Raw genomic sequence first — 24,433 nt, 5'->3', positions numbered from 1 at the left:
CAGGGATAGTCAGCATGGATTTGTTTAAAGGGAGATTCATCTGAAAAATTAGAGAGGAAATTGCAGTTGATGATTTCAGTAAGGCTCTTGACAAGTTCCCTCATGGAAGACTGGTATAAGCTAAAAGCAAACTGCTTGCAAACCCCTGGATTGCAAACAAGACGCAAAGGGTGGTGGAAATATGTTTTGGTGATTAGACTGCAGGATCAGTGCTGGGACCTTTTGCTGTTTATGTGCATTAATGAGTTGGTTGTGAATACCATTAAATACAATTAGTAAGTTTGAAGATGACATGAAAATTGAGGGTGTTGTTGATAGTAAAGAGGATTGTCCCAGGATGCAGTCTGCTATCGTCAATTTATTAAACCTCACCTCAAAATTATTGGGATTAATTTCTGCTTGCTAATGAGCAATGGCAGACAGAATTTAATCTCAATAATTGTGAGGTGAGGTTCAATAAGGGAGGGATATACATTTTGAATGGTAAGTCATTAGGGAGTACTGAGGAATGAACAGACTTCGGTGTACAAGTTCATAGATCCCAAATGGTGTCAGCACAAGTAGACAGGGCACTGAAGAAGCCATATAAGATGCTTGCCTTCATTGGCCAGGGCATAGAGTGTAGGAGCAAAGAAGTCTTGTTACAACTAAAGAAAATATTGTTCAGGCCATAAACCTTTATGCTGTGTGCAGTTCTGATCACCACACCATCAGAAGGACATGATTGTACTGGAGAGAGTGCAGAGAGAATAGGATGTTGCCTGAGAAGAAAGTGACTGAGGGATAGTCCGGGTTTGTCTTCTCTGGAGCAGATAAGGCAATTTGATTGAGTAGATCATGATAAACTTTTGTTACCCATGGTAGACTTGCCTAGGACTAGAGGGCATAAGTTTAAGGTGAGGAGTGAGTGGTTTAGAGATGTGAGAAAAATAATTCATTGAGAGAGTGGTAGAAATGTGGAAAGTGCTGCCTGAGAAGATCATGGAGTCAGGTACTCCTCAATATTTAAGAAACGTCTGGATGAGTACTTAAAATGCCTGGGCACAGTAGACTATGGACAAGTGCAGGTAAATGGAATTTGTGTAGTTTGGTATTTGTTGGTCAGCATAAATGTAATGGGCCAAAGGGTTTATTTCTATGCTGCATGACTCTGACTCTCCCCTTGTCTGAGGTGTGGTGATCCTCTTGTTAAACCATCACCAGTGGTCTGTCTCTAGTGAGAGAGCAACTCTGTGGCTGGTAAGACTATAGTGACTTAACCTTCTGTTCATAACAATACATTTCAACATTAATCTGTACTTCAGCCCAATTTCACAGAATGAATTTATTTTTCTATTTTCTATTGGTTATATGGCTTTGAGGTGAAATCAGTTTCAACAGTCTGCTACATTTCATGTTGACAGCAGTTGCATGGTACAAAATTGCTTGTTTCACTGATAATTGGCATATGATTGGCACTTAATCAAGGGGCAGATGGCAGACTGGTAAGGAAAATCACGTTGTCAGATTTATAATAGACTGAATGCTTATGTAAGTTTTGGGCAAAATAAACTGAGACCTGACTTGACAATTTTTAATGCTGACACAAGAGACAACATGGAAGAATTATGCACTCAGCCAGCGCTGAGATAGCTGATCTTGTAACTGCCCAAATAATCAAACGTGGTTTTTAAAAAGAACTAATAATTGAAATAGACTTTTTTCCCCAAATAATATGTATTTCTCACACTTTGTATTGAATCTGAACTCAATCGTTTCATCCATACCTATCTTAATTGTAGATATTGGGTCTATACGTGTACATGTCAATATAATTAAATCAACTCAAGACCAAATACGCAATTCCAACTCGCTCTTCATGGGTCCATGCTAAATCAGAATAGGCGAATAACTTATCAGTTTTGCTTCAACTGTGAAGTTACACACCTCAGTTTTCTGCCCTCATCGCCAACTCGTAAAAGTTGGCTCTTTGAACAGGAGCGATGCAGCAAATTGGAGTTATACCGCAGATAGTGTGATCTAGGCCATTGCCTGGGACCTAGCACTACACCTTTCATTAGCAATCACATTTAGAGATGCTGTCTATCAGGATGAAATGTGCAAGGTAATGAAGTTTATTCTCGGTTCCGATTTCTTGGAGCGGGGCTAGGGCAACCGTTAAATCAGTAAAGACGGTAATATGGCATAAAAAGCCATCAAATTAAATCACTTTCCCCATTTCTCTGGCGTCTAATGTTCTCTATTAATGTATTAACTCGCACAGTTCGCGTATATCTTCAATCACATTATTATAATTAATAGAATGAACTTAATGAAATTTATTTTTTTCAGTTCAGGGAGGTGACAATTCAAAGTTGTAAGAAATCTTGCGGTGACTGCCCAACTAATTATTAATTACCTCACATTGGAATCGCGTTCGGATGCATATGCTCAGTTCCAGAGGTGTGCAATAACATCTTTGAACAGGTTCATTGGAAAATAACTAGATTTGATTTTTTTCAACCGACGGAAAAGTCATTTAACATCTTGTGGGATAAAACTGACGAAACACACAAAGACCTCTTGACTCAATTTGTGTTTACTTTCCCAGTAGTAAACATTGTAATTTATTAAACAAGTAAAACTCCAAGCAATTTCGTTAGTTAAGGCTCTGTATGATTTCTCATGCATAATTTACAAATGTCACCAAAACTAGTTCGGGTACTTAAGATCGCCGTGCTATGTTCTCCAAATTATTTTTGAAATGCTGATCAGTTCTGTATTGCCAGAGACCTGGGAGAAAGGGCAAAGTCTGTTGATATAATAGTCCGTCTTCTTACCGTTAAATGGCATTGAATATTGCACTTCAGTAAGATCAGTAGCAAAATTTATCAAATTTACAGCGCAGCTTTCCGCTTATAAAAATGTTGTGACGAATACTAAAATTATAGTATATTTTAAATACAGGAATCAAACATTTTTCTTCTTGATTTTTGACTCGTTTCGTACCTTTGGGAGAGACTACTTGCCTGGGGTACAATTTAATGTTTACACCCCAGGAACAGTAACACTGAAGGTGAGCTCGAACCTTTCGTTGTGGAAAAATGCCTACCAACTTATCGATGGGTCCACATTTTACAGCTTGATGAATTATATGAGCACACAAAACAAGTTTCACATGTTTTCTCCACACTGTCTTTGGTTTAGGATCAGTGAGCTCGTTCCCCAGTAAACACATGAGTTCCATTCCAATCCAATCCGATCGATCCTGTGTCGGGTTGAGGAAGATATCCCTCGTGATCTGTAGGTTTGCAATCCAGGTGATGAAACTGGAACTATTATTAATCATTCGATACGTTCGTGATGTCACCGTTGGGGAGGGACTTCTGAGCTACACACGTACAAAATCAAAATGCTGCAGGTGTTGAAAATCGGAAATAAACATAGACATTGTTGGAAACACTCCGCAGGCGTTTTTTGTTGTGTTATCATTTATCACATAATCCGGACAATGCTTCCCTGATCATTATCCTCTCCCCTTCAGAGTCGTGTAGTTATGTGCCCGGCAGGCATCTTCTCTTCGCGTGTCTGTGCAGCCTGTGTGCTTGAATACAGCTCCAAAAAAAATCATAGATCTAATCCCTATTCCTGGAAATGTCACAGGTAATTCGCTGCTGCTTGACAGCACTGGTGATCAACGTATGTTTACATTCATTTCGAACCTACTAAATCCACACGGGCTTGGAAACATCATGGTCTATGTATTGCCAAAAAGTACGTTAGCTCCGTTTTGGTCCGTTCGTTTGGTGTTAAAAGTATGTTTGAAACTCTCTCTTGATTGATGATGATATGCTGACGAATGTCCAAAATTATTTTTATTTAAAATAAAGGAATCTTGAGGATTACAATGATTACAGAGCAGGAGGCCATTACTTAGCGCCAATCTCCGGCCTTTTTCCATACTTCTGCACACCATCTGTATCCGAGAAGGTCTAAATACATTTCTGGTGTTCATTTTGAAACTGTGGAAAGAGACAAGGACTCTCAGTTCAGTGACGTTGATCTGACTCATTCAGTACCTCCGGTCGCTTTTCAAGGAAATGTGTCCAAAACTATTCCTGAATGGGTAGAACCAGTAAGTGACGAGATGCTGATGCAAAAGGGCTCGAGCAAGGAAACTGCATGCAAGGATTTTTTTCTCTCTTTTAAAACGCACGTATGTGTTATCAAAGGGAAGATCTTGAAGACTCCATCAATGGACAAACATGGAGAAGTCTGGTGTTCTATGAACGTTCGATAAACTGAAAGTACCAAAAATTAGAATCAAAAGGGGTAATCGAGAAAGAGATTGAATGAGGACATGCAAAGAAAATACAAAAATGAGATCCTCCCGAAACATGAAAGTAGTTGAGAGAAACGATTGAGAACAAGTAAGGAGAACGGTTTGATTTCATCTACGTTGAAAGTAGAGGCAGTTCGTTAACAAGTTTTGCATGATTTTCCATCTGCAAAAAAAACTAAACAACGGTTACTAGGTTCTCATTTGCATAATGAAATTGGAGCAAATTATTTGGATAACATTTGAGACTTTCATTGCTGGCTACTGGTGACTGTATAAACGACACATAACTTGTATTACTTCATTCAGTATATCACTGCAATAAATCCAAAGAAGCACAATGCCAGGCCCGAAAAAGGTACCGATATAAAATACCTCTCCCAGTTTTAGTGATTTTTCAAAATGCTTCATAGAATCTCCATATTCTCCTACTCTAGGCTAGTAGGCTGTTTCATGGCTTCAGTATTTTAAAGAGTATTGTAAATTTCTTACTATTTAGATTGATAAACGTGGATGTTGGCAAGTCGGAAGTTAATACTGAAGTAATATGGAGTGAGGTATGATGAGGTCACAGAGGAGGCCACACACTCATTTGACGTACTCGGCAAGGACAGTCCACCGAACAACATTGAGTTAGTAGGTTAACTATAGATATGAGCTCCCTAATTATCGGTAAGGTTAGATTTTCTATCAGCACCTCTTGAAGCAGGCAATTGAACATTGTTCATTAGCTATATATCGAAGTTCTACAAACGTACGGTGGCATCTTGCAAACAGGAGCATATACAAATATATTAGCAACATCTTGATACTCGCATGCATATATATCTAATAATGCAGTTGGAGTATAATGTTACCGGAAGTGGTCATCTACTTTGGATCAGAGAAAACGAAGCCGCAGGATTGTTTGCTCAGCAATTTCTGTTTTTGTTTCAGAAGAGACATCTATGAGCTATGTGATTTGTATCCCTTTCAGAAATCATTAAAAGGTGGGACGGGGAAGGGGGCAAAGGTGATTAAAAGATACTGACGAAATATTGTTCTTTAACTGAAGCAGATTGAATTATAGGCTACGGTTACCAACCGGGAAGTCCTGAAAGTGCAGCTTTTATCAATACACATATTACTAAACAACCTCAGTACTACCTTGCCCACATTGGATGGATGGCAGCAGAACTCTTTCTGTATGATGAACTGGCCAGGTCACAATTCCTTGGGCATCCGTCCCTCCATCACAAGGGCATGTACAAGCAAGACATGAACGCTGTAGGCATAGATACTGATAATATCGGGACTGACAGTCGCTGCAGGCTGCGACGTCTGGGGGGTGACTGTTTGTTTGTAAGGGCACTGGCAGAGGCAAGCAGATATGAAAAGCTGACCTGGTTGAGAAGACGGCCATTAGGAAACAAGCCAGTGAACGATGCATTTTCTTCAGATGACTGTCTTCCTCGGCTGCAAAGACTGCCATTGCCAAAGTGGGGACTCTGAGCCACGCTAAGTGATGTTTGACACAGGATTGACCAGCAAGGTGTAAATCATGATGATATGAGATAGAAAACCATTACAATTTAGAATTCAAAATGAAGAAATAACCCTTTAGTTGTCCAAACCCTTGATCAAAACCCAGTTGGAGTCTTCTGTTCAGCCTTGGACATAAACTTGGGTTGCATTTCTTAGGTTTAAAAAGGCGGGTAGAGGAGAGAATGTCCAATCGAGGTCCTTAAATGGATATAGACATTTGACATCTGTAGCTGCAGAAAATTTATTTCCCCCTTTTGAAGAATCTAGACAAGAGGGCATCATTTTCAAGTTAGAAATATAGATATTTAGGAGTAAAATCAGAAATCATGGTTTTTCACACGAAGGATAGTGAAATTCTGAAACTTTCTCTTGCAAATGGCCGTGGATGTTGAGTCAAAATAAATTTTCAAGACAACTATTTTTTTCTTGTAAGGCCCAGTATAGCTGCAAAAAAAGATGAGTTAAATGGAATTTGAGACAGCTGTCAATATTATATAGATTTAATTGAGTGTTAAAATTGGCTGAAGGAACTGATTTGTCTACTTCTGTTTCTATTTTTCCGTGTAATATTTGTTGCTAGTTCAGAACTGATGAAAGATCATCGACCTAAAACATTGACTCAGCTTCTCTCCCTACAAATATCGCCTGACCTGTCAAGCATTCCCAGTATTTCTACTCTTAATCCGATTTAGCAGGGAAAAGAGGAAACAGATATTAATATCAGAGAATTAATTAAGTACATTGATTATCTTTTGTGAATCAAGATTGCAGTATTTGAGCCAGGTATAGTGGAAATTGTTTACTCTGGGAAAAGTAGTTCAATGAAACCTCTCCCTTTTCCACATATGTGAATGATAAGACACTGTCTCCATACTGAAAATAATTAATTAGATGAATTCAGCTACACTGCATATGCACTTCCTTTTTCACCTATTAATGAAAATAATATATAATAAAATACACTGCCCCCATCATACAGTTATCGAGATGTACACGTCTTGCACTCACACGTTCTATGCAGTGTAGTGAATAGTTAATTAGTTGCATGTATAGGGAGTAAACAGTTGATAAGTTGCTCCTTTCCGTTCCTGTACAATGGTAGTTACTCTTCGCATGCCGTAAACAGCTAAAAGTTCCCAATATCTCACACTTAACAACTAGTACAAACACATTCTTCTCCATTTGCCATTCATGGATTCAAAGGTCAATTCTATATGGCCCGTCGCTACTTTTCTCTTGTGAACCATGCAAAACGTAAATGACATGGGCAACATCGCCTTTCGTACAACTGAAGTCAGTTGAGCTTGGCTAACTGGCAGTCCCCTCCCGTGGATTTTACTGAGGTGAATCGTTAACCAAGTGCGTGCTCCTCCTTCACCTCCATGTGGGGTTTTGCCTGCAGCCGGGAGCTGGTCCCCCTTTGCCTTGGAGCCAGCGTCTTTGCCCTCTCACCTGCATCTGCCGTCTGTCCCCGGGCTTGAGTGCAGCCACGCGTGCGCAGTGAGCGCGGAGGGCTGGGCTCCGGAGCGCGAGCCGCATTTAGGGGGCGCGCGCTGGCGGGGGCTGCTCAGATTGAAACCTCCACCAGAGCAGGCAAGTGGCTAGCGGGCGCCGAGTAACCATGGCAGACACACACAGCCTTTACCTGCAAGCAATTGAAGAGTCTACCACACAGTTCCTGGAAATTTGGCACCATTATGACAATGCTGGTAACTACTTTTATTTTGCAATAAATTCATTCCTCCACACAGTAAGCTGTGCAAAGTGAATACCTTTAGATTTATTAATGAGAATCACTGTATGTATTTGTCTCAAACAAGCTATGTACACCGAACAATAAATGCTGATTTATTTGCGTGTTATCAAAGCGTTGGCAAATTGCGAGCTTTGTATTAAAAATGAAACCTAAATGTATTAAGCGGTATGAGTGATTCCTTTAACCTAATTTCGTAAACTGAAAACTGCCTTAATTTTTTTCCAAGTATAAAAGAATACTTTATTTTAGGTCGTGGTTATATTGAAGGAAGAGAGCTGCAAAATTTCATTCGAGAACTTCAGCAAGCTCGGAAAGACACTGGCTTAGTAAGTGTTGAACTTTAGGGCAATGCGTTGTGTTAAATAAACATCAGATTATCGAGATGTAAATGTGCAGATACACAATGCAAAAGGCTGATCTCAACGCGAGTAAAACAACCAACTTTTTTAGCTTTGCACAGTTATGACTGTCGGTTTGCTGGTAAATGTAATGCGTTCGGATTTTGCTTTGTGCCCAAGCAAGGGCAGGCGGTACTTACCAGATAGCGGGACACCACGGAAACAGCAGAAATTTCTCTATAATGCAACGATGAAATTTCTTCGACATTTACTTTCAAATGGGGATTTTTTTTACCGGCTAACTTTCCCTAATATTTTGACTATCGTGAAGCCCAGAAGTCATCCGCCTAAGCATTTCACAGGGGAACACATCTGCGTTCTGGAATATATACAAAACTATTGTTAACTGTGCATGAAAAGCAGAGAAATCTTCAGTGACAAAAGTCAGTGACTAATCCTTTCTCTCTGGCTCCACCTCAGGTGATGACTAGATAGTGTCAGCGCTGCTGAAATTCATAAAGCCGACAATGTGACCGTGGTGTTTGGATTAACACCATTGTCAACAGTTGTGGAGCAAAGATAATGCCGCAGATTTCATTCGTCATTGTGTGTTTGGGGTCGAGTCAATACAATCGGTAATCAAAGAATTACAAATGTTAAAAGTAACAAAATAAACTGAATTATTAACGCATTTACGGTATTATTACGTTTGGTAATAGTAAATTAAGCAAATTTACATTCGAATTACCATTAAAACCCAGATGTGACACCAACAATAACAATTACAGCGACGTAAAATTAGACATGTTGGTGTGCTCCAGTCTCCTTGACGACAGACTCGTTGTAAAAGCGGTTAAGATGAAGTCGGTCATTAACACCGACAGTGCCGGGCAGCAAGTCTCAATTTCTATAATTATGTACTATTGTTCAGTATTTGATTACTTTCTCACTGATTTTGAATAGCATCCGTCCACTTGACACACATACTGTGAATGAATGGCAATTTTTTTTGTTACCTTTTTTTCTGTTGATTTGGATATTCTTCCAAACGGATTGCCACCGTAGAAAATCCTTCTGCTGGAGTAGGTCTGAACGCAACACCGCAACAGCAGCCACGAAATGGACCAGTTAATGACAGATCAGAGCTTTAGATTTGATCAAACGGAACACTATCCCCATGGAACATGTGTGATACAGCAATGTCAATAATGTCACGGCAACTCCCTTTTTGAAAATAAAATTGTAAAACGTGCATGTTGTCACCTTCCCCAAATCCAAACCCTATTGGGAAGCACTTCAGAACGGCGCTACTTTAAATGCAACGCAATTAGTAAGCACGAATAACAAAGTTTAATAGTTCGTGATTTGTATTGTCTGTAGTGCTATCGGCGGCGCTGACTATTCTTTTGGCGATTATTAATAAAACGTTTCATTGTTTATTGGTAAAATCTTGTTCAGATTCTACATCGGTATTGGAATCTAACTGAATAGGGTCAAACGTCTATTTTATGCTACCCGCACTTTACCTCCGCAGATCAGATTGTTTTTCCCACATCAGTGTCTATTAGTGTAGTTGCTAACATGCCTGACATGATCAATCCGTAGGAATTATCCGACGGGATGAAAGCTTTGGTGGAGAAGTACGACCAGAGTGCTGATGGAAAGATAGAGCTGGCAGATGTAAGAATTTCCAGTTTGTTTTAGCTCGATCACATTAATGCAGAAACTTTCCTCATTAATTCACGTGGCGCAAACTGGATTCTTGTTGCTTCAGTAAGCTTCTAGTCCGCTCCCCGAAGTTAATGACAAGGGTTCAATATTGTGGAAAAGATTATGACGAGATATTCATTTTCGGAAAGTTAGGAATCCTTAAACTAAATTATCGATGGAATTCGGTATCAATTTGGATAGAATAGAACTGCTTCTGTTTAAAATGGGCATTGTGCAAGTTTGCATTATATGTCCCTGCATCCCAGTTACAGTATCAAATAAATTTTTAAATTTGACATGCTCATTCCTATTTAAGCTGATACTTCGCGTGCGCATAGTAACGGCCATACATAAATAACCATATTACAAATGGAAATAGACGTGGAATTAGAACCTTTACCTGGCTTAGTAAGGAAATTAGCTTTTGCCTACAGATTTATTTATGATCATTTTGCCTTTTGCTTGCAGGTGGGGAATAGTATATTAGCATGGGAGACGTAAAAAGAAGAAAAATGAATTGAAACTGGCAGAAATAACGGGAAGAAATAATTATTTGCACGCAAAACCCTTTCCTCTCCTAGATTGGTATTTGAATTGCTGCTTGCAATTAAACTACCTGATATTGTAATTGTAATTTTAGTTTCAATCCCAATTCTCAATTAAAGAATTCTGATCTAAATAAAAAATCCAATTAGATCTGCCTAACATAATAAGAATTGTTGTAACAGAAATACTTAATTCATACAGTTTTCAATAAAATTCTGAGTGATTATCAAAAGTGTATACATTTATATTATTCACACCATTTGAGCAATTTCTTGAACTTGAGTGTGATAAGCTTTAAAAAAATCTACTTGTGACCAAGCTCAATATTCACATCTGAAGAATAAATGGAAGTCTCCTGTTTCTCGGGCTATTGTTCTCAATGAAATTGAGTTTAGACAGTTAGAATTAAATACCAGTATGCATTCACCTACTTCATAAACTATCCTGATGCTGCACTATCTAGCACAAATTTAACAATTTGCAGTGAGAACCCAAAAATGACCACAGGAAAATAATGTTGTTAGGTTGATGCATCAATGCATATGCTTGAGTTTTGTGGATGAGATATGTTGTCAGGACAACACAGAGCTGTAGAGCACACATAGCTTCTAACTGACTAGCTGCATTATTGGGTATAAATCATAACGATGATATGTAGAAAACATTTTAAATGTGTTACATTGGTTATTGAGGGGGCATGGAAGCTAGAAGTGTCTGATTTATAACTGAGTATCATGTTAGTTAAATAGTCTACTGCAAATTAAATAATAATTTATACATAGAGATATTTGTACATGATTTTAGCAAAATAAGAACATAATATCATTTTCTAAGTGCCAATTTAAGGTCACTGAATGCTGTATTAAGATGATTAGATACTATTCAGTAACGGCAAGAAGATATATGGGAGAATGGATCGGCCATGCTAAATCGCCTGTGGTGTTCAGTGGTGTGGAGGTTATAGGGGGATGGGTCTGGGTGGGATGCCTCAAGGGGTGGTGTGAACTTGTTGGGCTGAAGGGCCTGTTTCCACACTGTAGGGAATCTATTTTAAAAAATGTTATAGAATGTTATATCGTTTGGTTTAAGCAATACAGTTACCATTTTTAGCAATTTTATTTTAATTAATGGAAAACCAAATATTAATCTAATGTTCTATTTTTCTAGCTTGCTCAGATCCTACCTACAGAAGAAAACTTCTTTTTGTTCTTTCGGCAACAATTAAAGTCAAGCACAGAGTTCATTGAGGTATAATTGCCATTTTCCAGTAATTTAAAGAATTTTCCTTCAAAGCAGTGACTTTTTCTATCTCATATATGTCACAGTTGAGTGAAAGATTCAAATTGCATATGATTTCTAAAAATCTATACATTTTAATACGGTATTATTATATATTGCATATTGCTAAAATATTTTAATAAATACTGTGAAGTGCCCATTCCACTCGTTTTAGAATGAAGAAAAAACTTTTTCACATCTTGGAATGAATTGCAATAAACTAAAATTATACTGTATCTGAAAGGGTTATCCAATGCAAGAACATAGTGTGTGTTTTGAAATTTTGATTTATAAAATGAACCTATATGAAAATCAATCCCTTTTTATAGAGGGTATTGAAAAATTGTTGGCTTGGAGAATTTTGTTCTTGTATATGCATCTAATGTAATTTTTCCAAATGTATGGCTTTAGTAAATAGGAGTTGGGAAATTATTACTATTGATATGCCATTGTTTATAGAGTTTGGATATCTTATTGGTAGAATGTCAAAAGCCAGATGATCAAAAAATACTTTTTTTGGTATGTAGTAGTAGTCACAATAGCCTTATGCTCAATGAAAAATCTTCCAAAAATGCAGGAAGAGCACATTACCATCATAGAAATGTTGGGTGATTTAACTATGTAGAAATACAAAGTAATTTCAGGGTAGCATCAACAATGTACAGTGTGAAGAACATCAAAGACTTGCACAGAAAGCTACCAATGCATTTTGTTACTAAGAACATGTGATACAATACGGTATCTTACAAGTTTTGTATTAACCTGACCCCCCCCCTCCCCACAATGTTACAGGCAGCATTCCAGTCTGAAGTAGTGAAACTGGAAGAGTTTCCTTCAACATCGGGTGTCAGGGACTATTTAAAACTGAAGTTCTTCTAGGAGTAGGTTTGTACGGTATATATTAGCTTAATGCTGGAAAACTAAATTTTCAGATTAGTATGGAGGTGCACAGTCTCATTAGCAATGGAGAAGCTAAAGTCATCAACATGAATATCTGATATGCCTTGAGCATGTTCTAGAAGCCAGTTCCAGAAAACATTGGCAGCTGCTTTGCATTAGCCTGTTCATACCCACTTGCCTGTAAGAGCAGCTGGTTGAATTTGAAATGTAATTTTAAGCATACAGATAATGGGAAAACATCCGAAAACATATTAGGAGGATTTACCAAAAGGAATCATCCCCAGGATTTAGCTTGGTCAACTTTCGTTATATGTCTTCTATGGCAAATGTTTGTTTCCTCAGGTAAGGAGAACAAAGCAGCACACAATACACCAAAGTCTCATGAAGGTTCTAATTGCAGTAAGACTTACTGCAATTACTCTTAATTCTAACCATTAAAGGCCAATGTACAGTTTGCCTTCTTATTTGCTTGCTGTAGTTGTGAGTTAACATTCAATGACTTATGGACAAAGTCACACTTCAAAGCTCAACATCTCTTGGCTATACAGTATTTCAGAAACATTCTTTCTTTTCTGCCTTGAGCTTTAAGTCTGTGTACCAACTTACGTGAGACATAATCGGAAGCCTTCTGAAATCTAAATAGACTGCATTCACCACTAGCCCCCATCGTAAGAGATGTCGCTGACTCTGGTTATTAGTGCTGTCTGATGCATGGTTGATGTGACTGTCGCACTAGTGTTACTTACTCAGCTGTCAGGACATGGATGGCTCAGCATCAGCGCAGGAGCAGTCCTTGACCTCTCCTGCCAGGTCAAGATTCTATCCCTCAGAGGTTAAGGAATTGGATGTCCAGCACACCATCACCCGTCTGATGTCACCACCCTTCTGTGTGATGTCTTCCCCTGTAACAACATAAAGGGAGCAAATGAGTGAGTGATGTGGCAGTTCGTGCAGTGTATATGGGGAAAGGTTGTTGATGTGTTCCAAGGGAAGGAGGGGGTAGCATAGAGGTCATGGAGGATTAGTGGTGTTAGAGGACGGGTAATAAGAGTGAGTGAGGAAAGTTGTTACTTATAACGGAGGGTTGTCAAAGCAGAAGCGTTGGTGGCAGGTGGGTTCAGTGGCATAAATAAGAGAGAAGTAGCAGAAAGCATAGAAGATCACTGACCTTTTTCCAAGAAGCATGATGCCAGCTTCTCTTTTCCTGCCACCTCATGTGAGCCTAACACAGCTGAGCAGCACAGTTTGCAGGTAACAGCTCTCCTGCAATGCGCAGCAGGCTTTGAAAGATGGCACTTCAATGAGGGATGCTGCTTTTATGGAGGACTCCCACTGGGCAATGATCTCCTCCATGAATGGTGAGTGGTAAGATGGGGCTCAAATAGGACTTGATCTTTTTTCTTGCAGGTGCTCAAATGGCAATTAATCGGGCCAGTTTCATAAGATACAGTGAGGAAACTTGCTCAGCCTTGTGGTGAGAATCGCTCTACCCAACTCAATGTGACTCCAATTTGGCCAAGACGGTGTAGGATTCAACCCATAGTATTTGTATTCTTTGACATTTCCTTATTTGATAATTGTATAATATCCTGACACTCCTTGTCCTGAACCCACATTTTTAAAATAATTGAAAATTTCTTCAATTACATTAAAATTCACAACAAAAGCTGAGAAATGCTACCCTCACTCACCAATAAATCAAAATGTCCTTTCTGAAATGGAGTTTGAAATATAGTTTGTCATGTTGTGTAATAATTTCAGTAGAAAACATGGCTGCAGTTTTGACAGATTATGTGAGTAAGTCACTGTGGGTGAAACAAACTGTGTAACTAAGACACTTTCTTTTCCAGACATGGCGAAGATATGATGAAGATCATAGTGGCTTCATAGAAGCAGATGAGCTGAAGGTAAAGACCTATTGTACATAAGATATTATTGTTAATACTCTAGAAGGTTGAAACTAGTCATGACTTTCCAGTTACATTGGAGCATGCGGAATAGAAGCAAAAGTAGACCATTTGGCCCATCAAGCCTGCCACATTATTCAAGAAGTTCATGGATGATCTGCTTATGTTTTGAATTCCTCATTCCCATCTACCCCTTTGCCCACCTTCCCCTTTATGATAGCCAATGTCAGGAAGAGAGTTTCAGAGTCAGGGTCTAAAAGAGAACATTTCTCTTCCTCTCTGTCATTTTGAAATAGCGTCCTATGGTTCTGGACTCTTCTACAAAAGAAAACATCATAACCACATCCACCTTGATAAGACTGTTCAGGAGACTATATACTTCAGTCAAGCCACTCTTTCATTCTTCTAATCTCCAGTGGAAGCAAGTTCAGTATGTCCAGTCTTTTCTCATAACACAATCTGCTCATCCAGATATCAGTCTTGTAAATTGCCTCCAATGCATTTACATCCTTACTTAAATAAGGAAACTAAAACTGCACACTATATTCAAGATGGAGTTACACCAATGATCTGACTAACTGAAGCATTGCACTCTTACTTTTATGATCTATTCCCTTCATAATAAAGAACAGCATCACATTAGCTTTCTGTACCTGTGCATTAACTTTTAGTGCAATAAACATCTGGATCCCTCTGGGCCTTAGAATTCTGCCGTCATTCTCTGGTAAAGTAATAATCTTCTTTTTATTCTTCCTGCTAAAGCGCAGAACTTCACATTTTTCAAATTATACTGCATCTGTCATATTTTTGCACATTAATTCAACCTCTATATTTTTCTGCAACTTCCTGTAGTTTTCACATCATACTGTCTGACCTATCTTTGTTCACCAGCAAATTTAGTTACCATTCCTTTACTCCACAGAGCCTCCACTGCTGACTCCATTTATGCAAATTCTGTTTTCTGTCAACAAGCCAAGCTTGAATCATGCTGATATGTTACCCCGTTGACCATGAGCTTCTATTTTGCACAATAACCTCTCACAAAAATATTGAAACATCGAATATGGAACAGGAGTTGGCTATTTGGCCCTTTAAGCCTGCTTTGCCATTCAATATGATCATGACTGATCAATCAACTCAGCATATTGTTCCCACTTTCACCCTATATCCTTTGGTCTCTTAGGCCTGAAAAACTATTTCTCCTCCTTGAAAATATTCAATGTTTTAGACTTGACTGCATTCTGTGGCAAAGAATTCCACAGGTTCACCTCTCTTTGAGTGAAGAAATTTCTCGTCATCTCAGTTCTAAAAAGGCTACTCCAACTCCCTGGTTATCAGGATCATCCTTGCTGCATTTCAAGCCTGTCTATTGCTGTTAGATTTTTATAGATTTTTATGACATCTCTGCCTCTTTCTACTCAATGCCAATGAAAATAGCTGAAACAATCCAGTATGTCTTAATATGTTAATCCTGCATCCCATTCAACAATGTGGTAAACCTTCGAGCATGCTGTCTCAGAAAAGCACACCAAAACTGCACATGGAATTCCAGACGTGGTCCCACCAAAATCCTGTATATTTGTGGCAAGTCTTCCCTGTTCCTGTACTCAAATCCTCTCGCTATGAAGGCCAACATACCATTTGCCAACTACCTATTGTACCTGCATGCTTGCTTTTCGCAATTAGTGTGCAAGGACATAGCAGTCTCATTTGCATCTTCCCTATCCTAATCTATTGCCATTCAGATAATAATAATCCACCCTCCTGCTTTTGTTACTAGAATGGATAACTTCACATTTATGCACATTATACTTCATCTGCCATGCATTTAACCTCTTAACGAACTTGCCGAATCATACTGAAGCATCTCTGTATCCTCGTCACAGCTACCCTCCAACCCAGCTTTGTGTTGTCAGCAGACTTAGAGATATTACATTTATCTCCCATATCTAAATCATTAATGTATATTATGAATAGCTGGGATCCAAGCACTGATCACTGGTCTCTGGCTGCCACTCAAAGACCTGATTATTCCTGGTCTTTGCTTCCTCTCTGCTTGCCAGTTCTCTATCCAGGTCAGTATGCTATCCCCAATCCCCTGCATGGTAATTTTACATGCTAATTTCTTATGTGTAGCCTTATAGAATACATTCTGAAAGTCCAAGCCAATGACATCCATTGGTTCCTCCTGATCAACTCTACTAGTTACATCCCCAAAATTCCAATAGATCTGTCAAGCAATATTTTCCTTTTGTAAATCCATGCTGACTCTGTCCAATCTTATCATTGGTTTTCAAGTGCACTGCTATTAAATTTTTTACAATGGACTTTTATATTTTCCTTATTATAGGTGTCAGGCCAACTATAGTTTCCTGCTTTCTCTCTTTTTTTTCTATGTAGCCCCTTGTCAAGTGCCTTCTGGAAATCCAAGTTCAACGCATTGACCAGTTCCCCCTCTATTCTCAGCGCATGTTATTCCTTTAAGGGAACTTTGATAAATTTGATAAACAACATTTCACTTTCACAATACAGTGCCAATTTCTGATTACCTTTGGGATTTTCTGAGTGCTCAGCTATAGTCTCCATCATGATTGACTTTATCATCTTCCCACCTCATGTTGAGCTATCAAGCCTATAGTTTTCTCCTTCCCTCTGTTCTTAAATAGATGAGTTAGATCCTTAAGGATTTTATACCTTAGGGAAATAAAAAAAACAAGATAATGGAAAAAGAGAATAACAGAGGCAAAGAGAAAGTATTAGATGTTACTGACAGCCAATATAATAAGGAACCAAAGGTGTTTCACAGGGAAATAAAAACTAAAAGGAGGAACAAGACAATGAATGACCAAAACTGGGGTAGGGGTTATGTGTGGAAGTAGGGAAGATAAATAGGATATTAACTGAGCTCCTTGCATCTGTCTTTACGAAGAAGATGAAATGGTAGGTTGGTGAGACACTGGATGGGCTAAAAATTCTAAAAGAATTGGTAAGGAATGAGTGGCTGGATTAAAAGAAGGAACATCATTGAATTAGATGCATTCAAGAATCTTGAAGGAAGTAAGAACTGAAATTCCTGTCCTCCATGCTTACAGAGAATAGTGTCAGAGGGCTGAAGAGTTGTAAATGTAACACTCAAAAAAATGTATAAACATAAAGCCTGCGAATACTCGCAGTCAGTTTAACTTCAGTGGTGGGAAATCTTTGATAAGCAACAAATGGGACACAGTTAGCAGCCACTTGGACAAATCTGGAAGAATTGACAAACATTAGCACAGATATTGAAGGAAAAATTGTGTTTAACTAATTTGATTGCATTTTTTAATGCAGTAACAGAAATGGTTGTTCAGGGTCGTGCTTCTAATATTCGTCTCTTCCAAAAGGAGGTTGATAATGGGCCACATTATAGGCTTGTCAGCAAAGTTTAAACTGTACCATTAAAAGGAAAAAGACAGTATAGCTAATGACAACTAAGCGGTATATTGTACATTTTTGCACTGGACAAAAGGATCTAAATTGGTTTGGGGTCGGTATAAAGTCTATTGCTTTTCTTAATCAATACTAATGAGCTAGAATTGTATATGCAGATGACACAGAACTTTGAAGTATTATGAACTGTGATAAAGATGCCTGGGAATGGTGTGGGGTTATATATACTCCTTCATCTGACACCCCCTGATCCCATGGGGCCTGAAGTTTCTGGCTCAGCTATCAATGACACACAACAACATGGATTTGGCACCACTTAATGTGGCAGACCTTTATTATAGAATCAAGCAACTGCACATGTTCAAAATGACACTGATTACTAAAAGTTCCTTGAATCAGGTCTTAGGTGGTCAATCTATCAAAAAATTTGGTCTGATGTCTGAGCAGCTGCTAAGTCGTTCCACCCAAACTGCAGCAACAAGTCCTTTCTTCCGGTGTTTTTCCTTTCTGTTGTTGTGATTGTGCCATGTAAGATAACCCCTAATTTTGGTCCATTTAATTAGTTTACAACTAATAAGTAATAACTAATAATTAGTTTACAACTGACCTGCTCAAAACCATCCTTGGATGTGTTGTTCCTGGGTGTCCTTTCATGATTATGCTTGAAGAAGATATTTGTCTGGAGTGTTATCTCTGATTTTCTAATCTCCTTCAATACTGGGGTGAAGGAACATATATGTGAAACACTGGCCCACAGATAATCAACACAGCTCCTACATAGCTTTTTTTAAAGAGTCTGGCAAAAGTGTGCAACCTGACATAATTTTGCCATCCTGCTCTCAAACTCATGATGCACTTCTTCTGTCAGGACACCAATTTCTTTGTTGCCCATTTCATCACCATGTGAAAAAAACAAGCACATGGAACTTCATCCAACCAATTTACATTTATTAATATGGAAGAAATAAAAGCACAGTTGCAAGATTCAAAGTGATTAGTTTTAAACAAGAGTAAATAATGCATTGGCTTGCATGTGATTGTGTGTATGTGTATGCGTCTGTGTGTATTGGCTTAAGGGATTGAGAGACATAGTGCATGTGGCAGATGAAATTTAATATACAGGCTGAGTAGTGTAAAGTGATACATTTCAGCAAGAAGGCTGAGGAAAGACAGTATAAACTAAAGGATAATACTCTACAGGAGTGTAGGAGCAGAGGGACCTGGTGGTAAAGATATGCAAATATTGAAACTGGCAGGATACATTAGATTGAGAAGGCAGTTAATACGGTTAACTGAGCCCTTCTAAAATACTAGGCAATTCTACATGCCACACTTCGGGAAGAATGTGAATTCACCAGAGATGTTGTAGAGAGGATTTACAAAATTATTTTCAAGAATGAGAGATGCTGCAGCCACATAATTAGAGAAGTAAAACTGGATCACATTTGATCCAGAGATTGGCTCCTAACCACCCATTTTCTCTATCACTGAAACTGTTCATTTCTGCTTTCATAACATTGCCCGACTTCTCCTCTGTTTCAGTACAATTGCTGTCAAATCTCTCATTTATCTCTTCGTTGCCTCTAAACGTGTTTATTTCAGCATACTCCCGGTTGGTCTCCCACATATATTCCATAGAATTGAGGTCATCTAAAATTCTTCTGCATTAACCTTAAATCACAGCAAGTCCTTTCCACTATTATTGTGGGCTACCCAACCTACATCAGTTCCCAGTCAACCAAAATCATGATTTTAAAATCTTACCCATAGTACCAGTTGCTGGCATTGCTTCATACATCCTTGTCTCTATAATCTCCCCAGGTATAACCCTCCAATGATATCGGTGTTGACCTAAATCTGGCTTGTTGGTTAAGTCTAGTTTAACTGCTTCACCATTGTTGGTTGTACTTTCAAATACCAAGGGGCTTAACTTCCTTAACCTCTCCAGTTCTCAGCCTAATGTTCCTCTTTTAAGATGCTCCTAAAGCCTACATCTTTGATTAGCTTCTGATCATCTGATCTACAGAGCTCCTTCTGTATTTTAGTGCCATATCCTGCATTGTAATATTTCTGTGAAGCACTTGATATCGTTTTATTATGTTTTAGATGATATCTAAATATATATGTGTTTTCATTGTTGTTGTTAAGGAGATGGAACTATAGAGATTTTCATTTAAAAGAAACACATCCTTTTTTCAGTCATCTGTACTTAGTTTGTAGCAACTGATGGAAAGGTGGTAGCTCCTCTGATTCATCAGCTACTAATCTAATGCATATATAAGGATCTTAATGCATTTTTATATCCACAAATAAAGTATAATTAATAAATAGTATCAACCTAGTGTGCTTTTATATATAACACACGTGTCCAGCTCTTAAAAACTGTCGTATCATTATTTAAATTGATAATGTGCAACTGATGTATAAAGATATCACAAATTAAAGAAAATTAATGCTGTCTTCCAACAATTTCTCTTAGGCTTAGTTTCCAACAATTCCAAAAGTGTATTCAGAAGCAATGAAAACAGAGCTTCGCTCCCCCAGATACTCCAGTCATGATAAATATACATTTTACTGAGTGTTTGTTTAATTTACTCAAAAACAATACATAATTTTACCAAGAAATGCTTATGAAAACAATCATAAGAGAAAGATGTGATGGTGTCAGTGAGGGTGCAGAAATGGTTCATGAGCCTAATTCCAGGGATGAGAGACTTTAATTACATGAAGAGACTGAAGAAGCTTGAATTTTTCTCCTCAAAGAAGAAAAGATTGAGAGTAGAATTGATAGAAATGCTCAAAATCACGAGGCAGTCTAGGCAGATTACACAGGGAATGACAGTTCCCATTAGGGGAATGATTGAGAACCAGAAGATACTGTTTTATGTAATTTGCAAAAGAACACGTTGTGACATGAGGAAAAGGTTTTTTTTGTGTAGTATGTGGTTAGCATCATGAATTTACCACCGAAGAGAGTGATGGTGGCAGATTTACTCGAGGTTTTGAAAAAGAATTGGTTAATTATCTGAAGAAAATAGATTTACAGAGCTACAGGGAAGCACCTGAGGAGTCAGATTAAGAGGAATTGGTCTTGCAGACAGTCAGCACAGACCTGTCATGCAAACAGCTTCATTGTGTGTTGTAGGCATCCTATGATTCATTGAAAAGTATGGAACCAAGGAAGCTCAGAGGAAATAAGAAAATTGCTTATTAAACACAAGCAAACAGATAGATACAATACCTGTGGTATACTCATTAAGAAAGATTGCCTGCTGAAGCGTAGCAGATACTTTTTATGATGTTAACATTTTACCACTTTTAATAAGTTTCAGCATATTAACATATTGTAGAGAGAGGATGTCAGAGATTATTAATTAAAGTGCTATGTCTTGCAGATGCAGGTTTATTTGCTCAGCAACATTAGCATCACCATCTTAAGTTATTTATTGTAAGTAGTTAAATTCTAATTATAATGATAGCATATCATTTGTGACTTGTAACCTCAGGTTATGTTTTATTCTGGGAACAGCCTATCTAATCTAAATTACATATGATCAACATGAAAAAAGTTGAAGATTCACCAACTCTACTTTTAAGGGATGAAACCATCTCCATAGTATCATCATGGAACTCATCTACTAATAGACTATCAGATAATAATCATTAAATTAGAGCTGGTAAAGATCATTAAATATCTTTAAATGTCCGTCCTACACTTGAAAATTCAAAATTGTTGAACATAGATTTGGGACTGTTATTTTCTCATGCAAAGAAATTGAGTGTTTACTGGAGACACAGAAAAGAATAACTTGAAAAATGGTAAAGTATTGTCATGTGTGAGATACATGACTTTGCAATGAATTATGTAACATACAGGTAGATGCTTGTTAGCCCGCAGAATGTTTTACAAGATTTAGTACTGAAACAGTGTCAGCATTAATACTTAAGAATAGGTAATGGTCAATATGGGCCATAACATGCGGAAGAAGAAATAGGCCATTGAGTCTGCATTGTCATTTAATGAGATCATGGCTGATCTGACAACTCTCAACTCCACTTTTCTGACTTTTCCCCATAACCCTTGAATCCTTTACTGATTAAAATCCGTCTATCTCAGCCTTGAGTATATTTATTGATGCAGGATACATAACCCTCTGCAGCAAAGATTTGCACAGATTATCTACCCTCTGAGAGAATGAATTATTCCTTATCATTGTCCTAAATGGTGATCCCTTATTATGGCCTGTGGTTCAACACGACCCCTCAACAAGAAACAACCTTTTGCACCTATCTTGTCAAGCCTCCTAATACTCTTAGCTGCTTCAGCAAGGTCTTATTTTCAGTCTTCTAAACTTCAGTGAGGACAAGCCTAACCTACTCAACCACTTCTCATAAGAAATCCTCACTGTGGCCAATCTAGAGAACCTTTGATTGCCTCCAATGCCAGAATATCTTCATTATTATTATTACTCATTATTTTCCAGCTTAATTATTCATGGAAAACATTTTCTGATGTAATCTAAGGAGTGCCTTGCATAGTTTTAGCAAGACTTCCTTATTTTTTTACACTGCATTCCAGTTAATACAAAGGTCAACAATCCATTTCCCTTCCCTACTATCTACCAAACTCTGCTGCAATGTTTTGTGTTTAATGAACAAGGATCCATAAATCCTTCCTGCTGCAGTTTCTTTTTACATTTAAATAACATTCAGCCCTTCTATTCATCCTGACAAAGAGCATAAGCCCATATTTTCCCATATCATATTCCTTCTGCTAAATTATTTCCCACTCAACCTGTCTCAATCCCTCTATAGAGTCATTGCATTGCTCTCACCATTTGTATTACCACGTATTTTTGTGTCATCCACAAACTTGGCAATAGTACTTTCATCTTTCATCAACTATGCCATTAATATATATTGTAAATAATTATGGCCTTCTAGTAGTTACAGATGTCATCCTGAAAATGTCCCCTTTATTTGAAATCTCAATAATTTGTTAGTTAGCATATATCTCATTCAACATTCCTGTTGAACACTTTTTAGGAATCTAAATATATTGCATCTACTGGTCCCCATTATTCATATTGCTAGTCACCTTCTCTAAAGAATGTAGTAAATTGTTGGGCATGATTTCCCCTTCAAGAAGCCATTCTGACCCTGCTTGATTTTATTCTGTATTTGTAAATAGACTGCTTTTATAACCTTTATAAGGGACTCCAACATTTTCTTTCCCATTGATAGACAGTAAACTGACTGGGCTTTAGTTGAATGTTATTTTTCCCACATTGTTTTTGAATAACGGTGTTTCATTTTAGTTTCCCATGGATCTGGGACTTCTCCCAAATCCAATGATTCATGGATGATTACTATCAGTGTATCTACCATCTCTGTAGCTACTTCTTTTTAAATCCTAGGATGCAACATATCAAGTCCAGTGACCTATCAGTCTTTAGCTCAATTTGTTTCCCTAGTCGCTTTTTATCTAGTGATAGCTATTTGGTTTATTCCACCATTCATTACCACCTCCAAACCCAACTCCACCGCTTGGGTCACTCAATTACTTTTGGAATGCTATTACAGTCCTCCACTATGAAGGCTGATGCAAAACATTTATTCAACTTATCTGCTACTTCCCAGGTCCCATTATTATTTCTATAACCTCATTGTCTAAGAGACTTATGTTCAGTTTGGCCACTCTGATCATTTTTGTATATTTAAGGAATCTCTTGCTGTCCAACTTGATATTATGTGCTAATGTAAACCTTGTAGTTTTTTATTGCCTTTTGTTCTCTTTCAAAATGTTCCAAGTTCTCTGGTTTTCCACAAACCCTTGCCATATTATACAATTTTCTTTCAATTTGAAACTACCTTTAACTTGGTTGGTTGACCATTGTTGGGTTATTCCCATCCTTGCTTCCTCTCTCACTGGGATGTATTTTTGTTATGAGTCATGAACTATATCTTTGTTATGAATCATAAGCCATTTTCTTAAATATCTTCTATTGTTCCTTCAATCTTCATTTCTTCCAAAGCCCTTCTCTAAGCCACTTCAGCTGATTCTCTTTTCATCGCTATATAATGATGCTTTCTTATATTTAGCACTGTTGTTTCTGACCCAAGTCTCTCACTTTCAAATTGAATTCAAAATTCTATTATGTTATGATTACCGTTCACGAGAGCATCTCTAATTCTGAGATTATTTATTAAACCTGCATATTTACACATTACCAGGTCCAAAATAGTCTGAACAAATACAGAAGTTGCTGGAAAAGCTCAGCAGGTCTGGCAGCATTAGTGAAGAAAAAAATCAGAGTTAACGTTTTGGGTCTGGTGACCCCTGTGTTCTGAGGAAGGGTCACTGGCCCCAAAACGTTAACTCCAATTTTTTTCTTCACTGATGTTGCCAGACCTGCTGAGCTTTTCCAGCAACTTCTGTTTTTGTTCCTGATTTACAGCATCCGCTGTATGTATCAGTTTGTATCCAAAATAGCATAATCCTTGGTTGGATCCATAGTATATTGTTCTAGGTAGCTCTCCTGAATATACTCTATGAATTCACCCTCATGATTACCTTTGCCAAACTGATTTTCTAAATATACATGCAGACTGAAGTTACCCATGATTAGTGCACTGTCTCTATTGAGAGCACATTGGATCAAGATTACTGCTGATGATGCATAAATGCTTGTAGCAGACAGCCTATTTTGGTGTTGCAATTTCTAAGCAC

The 24,433-nt window shown here is 37.9% G+C and overlaps 1 protein-coding gene and 1 long non-coding RNA gene across 4 annotated transcripts in view; one reads left to right on the top strand and one right to left on the bottom strand.

Annotated features, from left to right (window-relative positions):
• Positions 1 to 2,572: 2,572 nt before the first annotated feature.
• On the bottom strand, positions 2,573 to 23,964 carry LOC125451843 (uncharacterized). The gene is made up of 3 exons (XR_007247404.2): positions 18,311 to 23,964; positions 13,117 to 13,272; positions 2,573 to 4,280 (listed from the first exon to the last, which is right to left on the bottom strand). It is a non-coding gene; the product is annotated as an uncharacterized LOC125451843 (long non-coding RNA).
• The window catches only part of calb1 (calbindin 1), a 73,256-nt gene continuing 56,213 nt past the window's right edge, over positions 7,391 to 24,433 (top strand). For all 3 annotated transcript variants that reach the window (XM_059646123.1, XM_059646122.1, XM_048529490.2), the window contains exons 1-5: positions 7,391 to 7,551; positions 7,848 to 7,924; positions 9,542 to 9,616; positions 11,360 to 11,440; positions 14,221 to 14,277. In XM_059646123.1, coding sequence (XP_059502106.1) covers positions 7,464 to 7,551; positions 7,848 to 7,924; positions 9,542 to 9,616; positions 11,360 to 11,440; positions 14,221 to 14,277 — 378 coding nt within the window. In that variant the 5' untranslated portion in view covers positions 7,391 to 7,463. The remainder of the gene's footprint in view (positions 7,552 to 7,847; positions 7,925 to 9,541; positions 9,617 to 11,359; positions 11,441 to 14,220; positions 14,278 to 24,433) is intronic.

The sequence above is a fragment of the Stegostoma tigrinum genome, chromosome 5, assembly GCF_030684315.1.
Source record: "Stegostoma tigrinum isolate sSteTig4 chromosome 5, sSteTig4.hap1, whole genome shotgun sequence".
Classification (NCBI taxonomy): Eukaryota; Metazoa; Chordata; class Chondrichthyes; order Orectolobiformes; family Stegostomatidae; genus Stegostoma; species Stegostoma tigrinum.
Note: the sequence above shows the minus strand (reverse complement) of the source record. Positions and strands in the feature narration are given on the sequence as shown.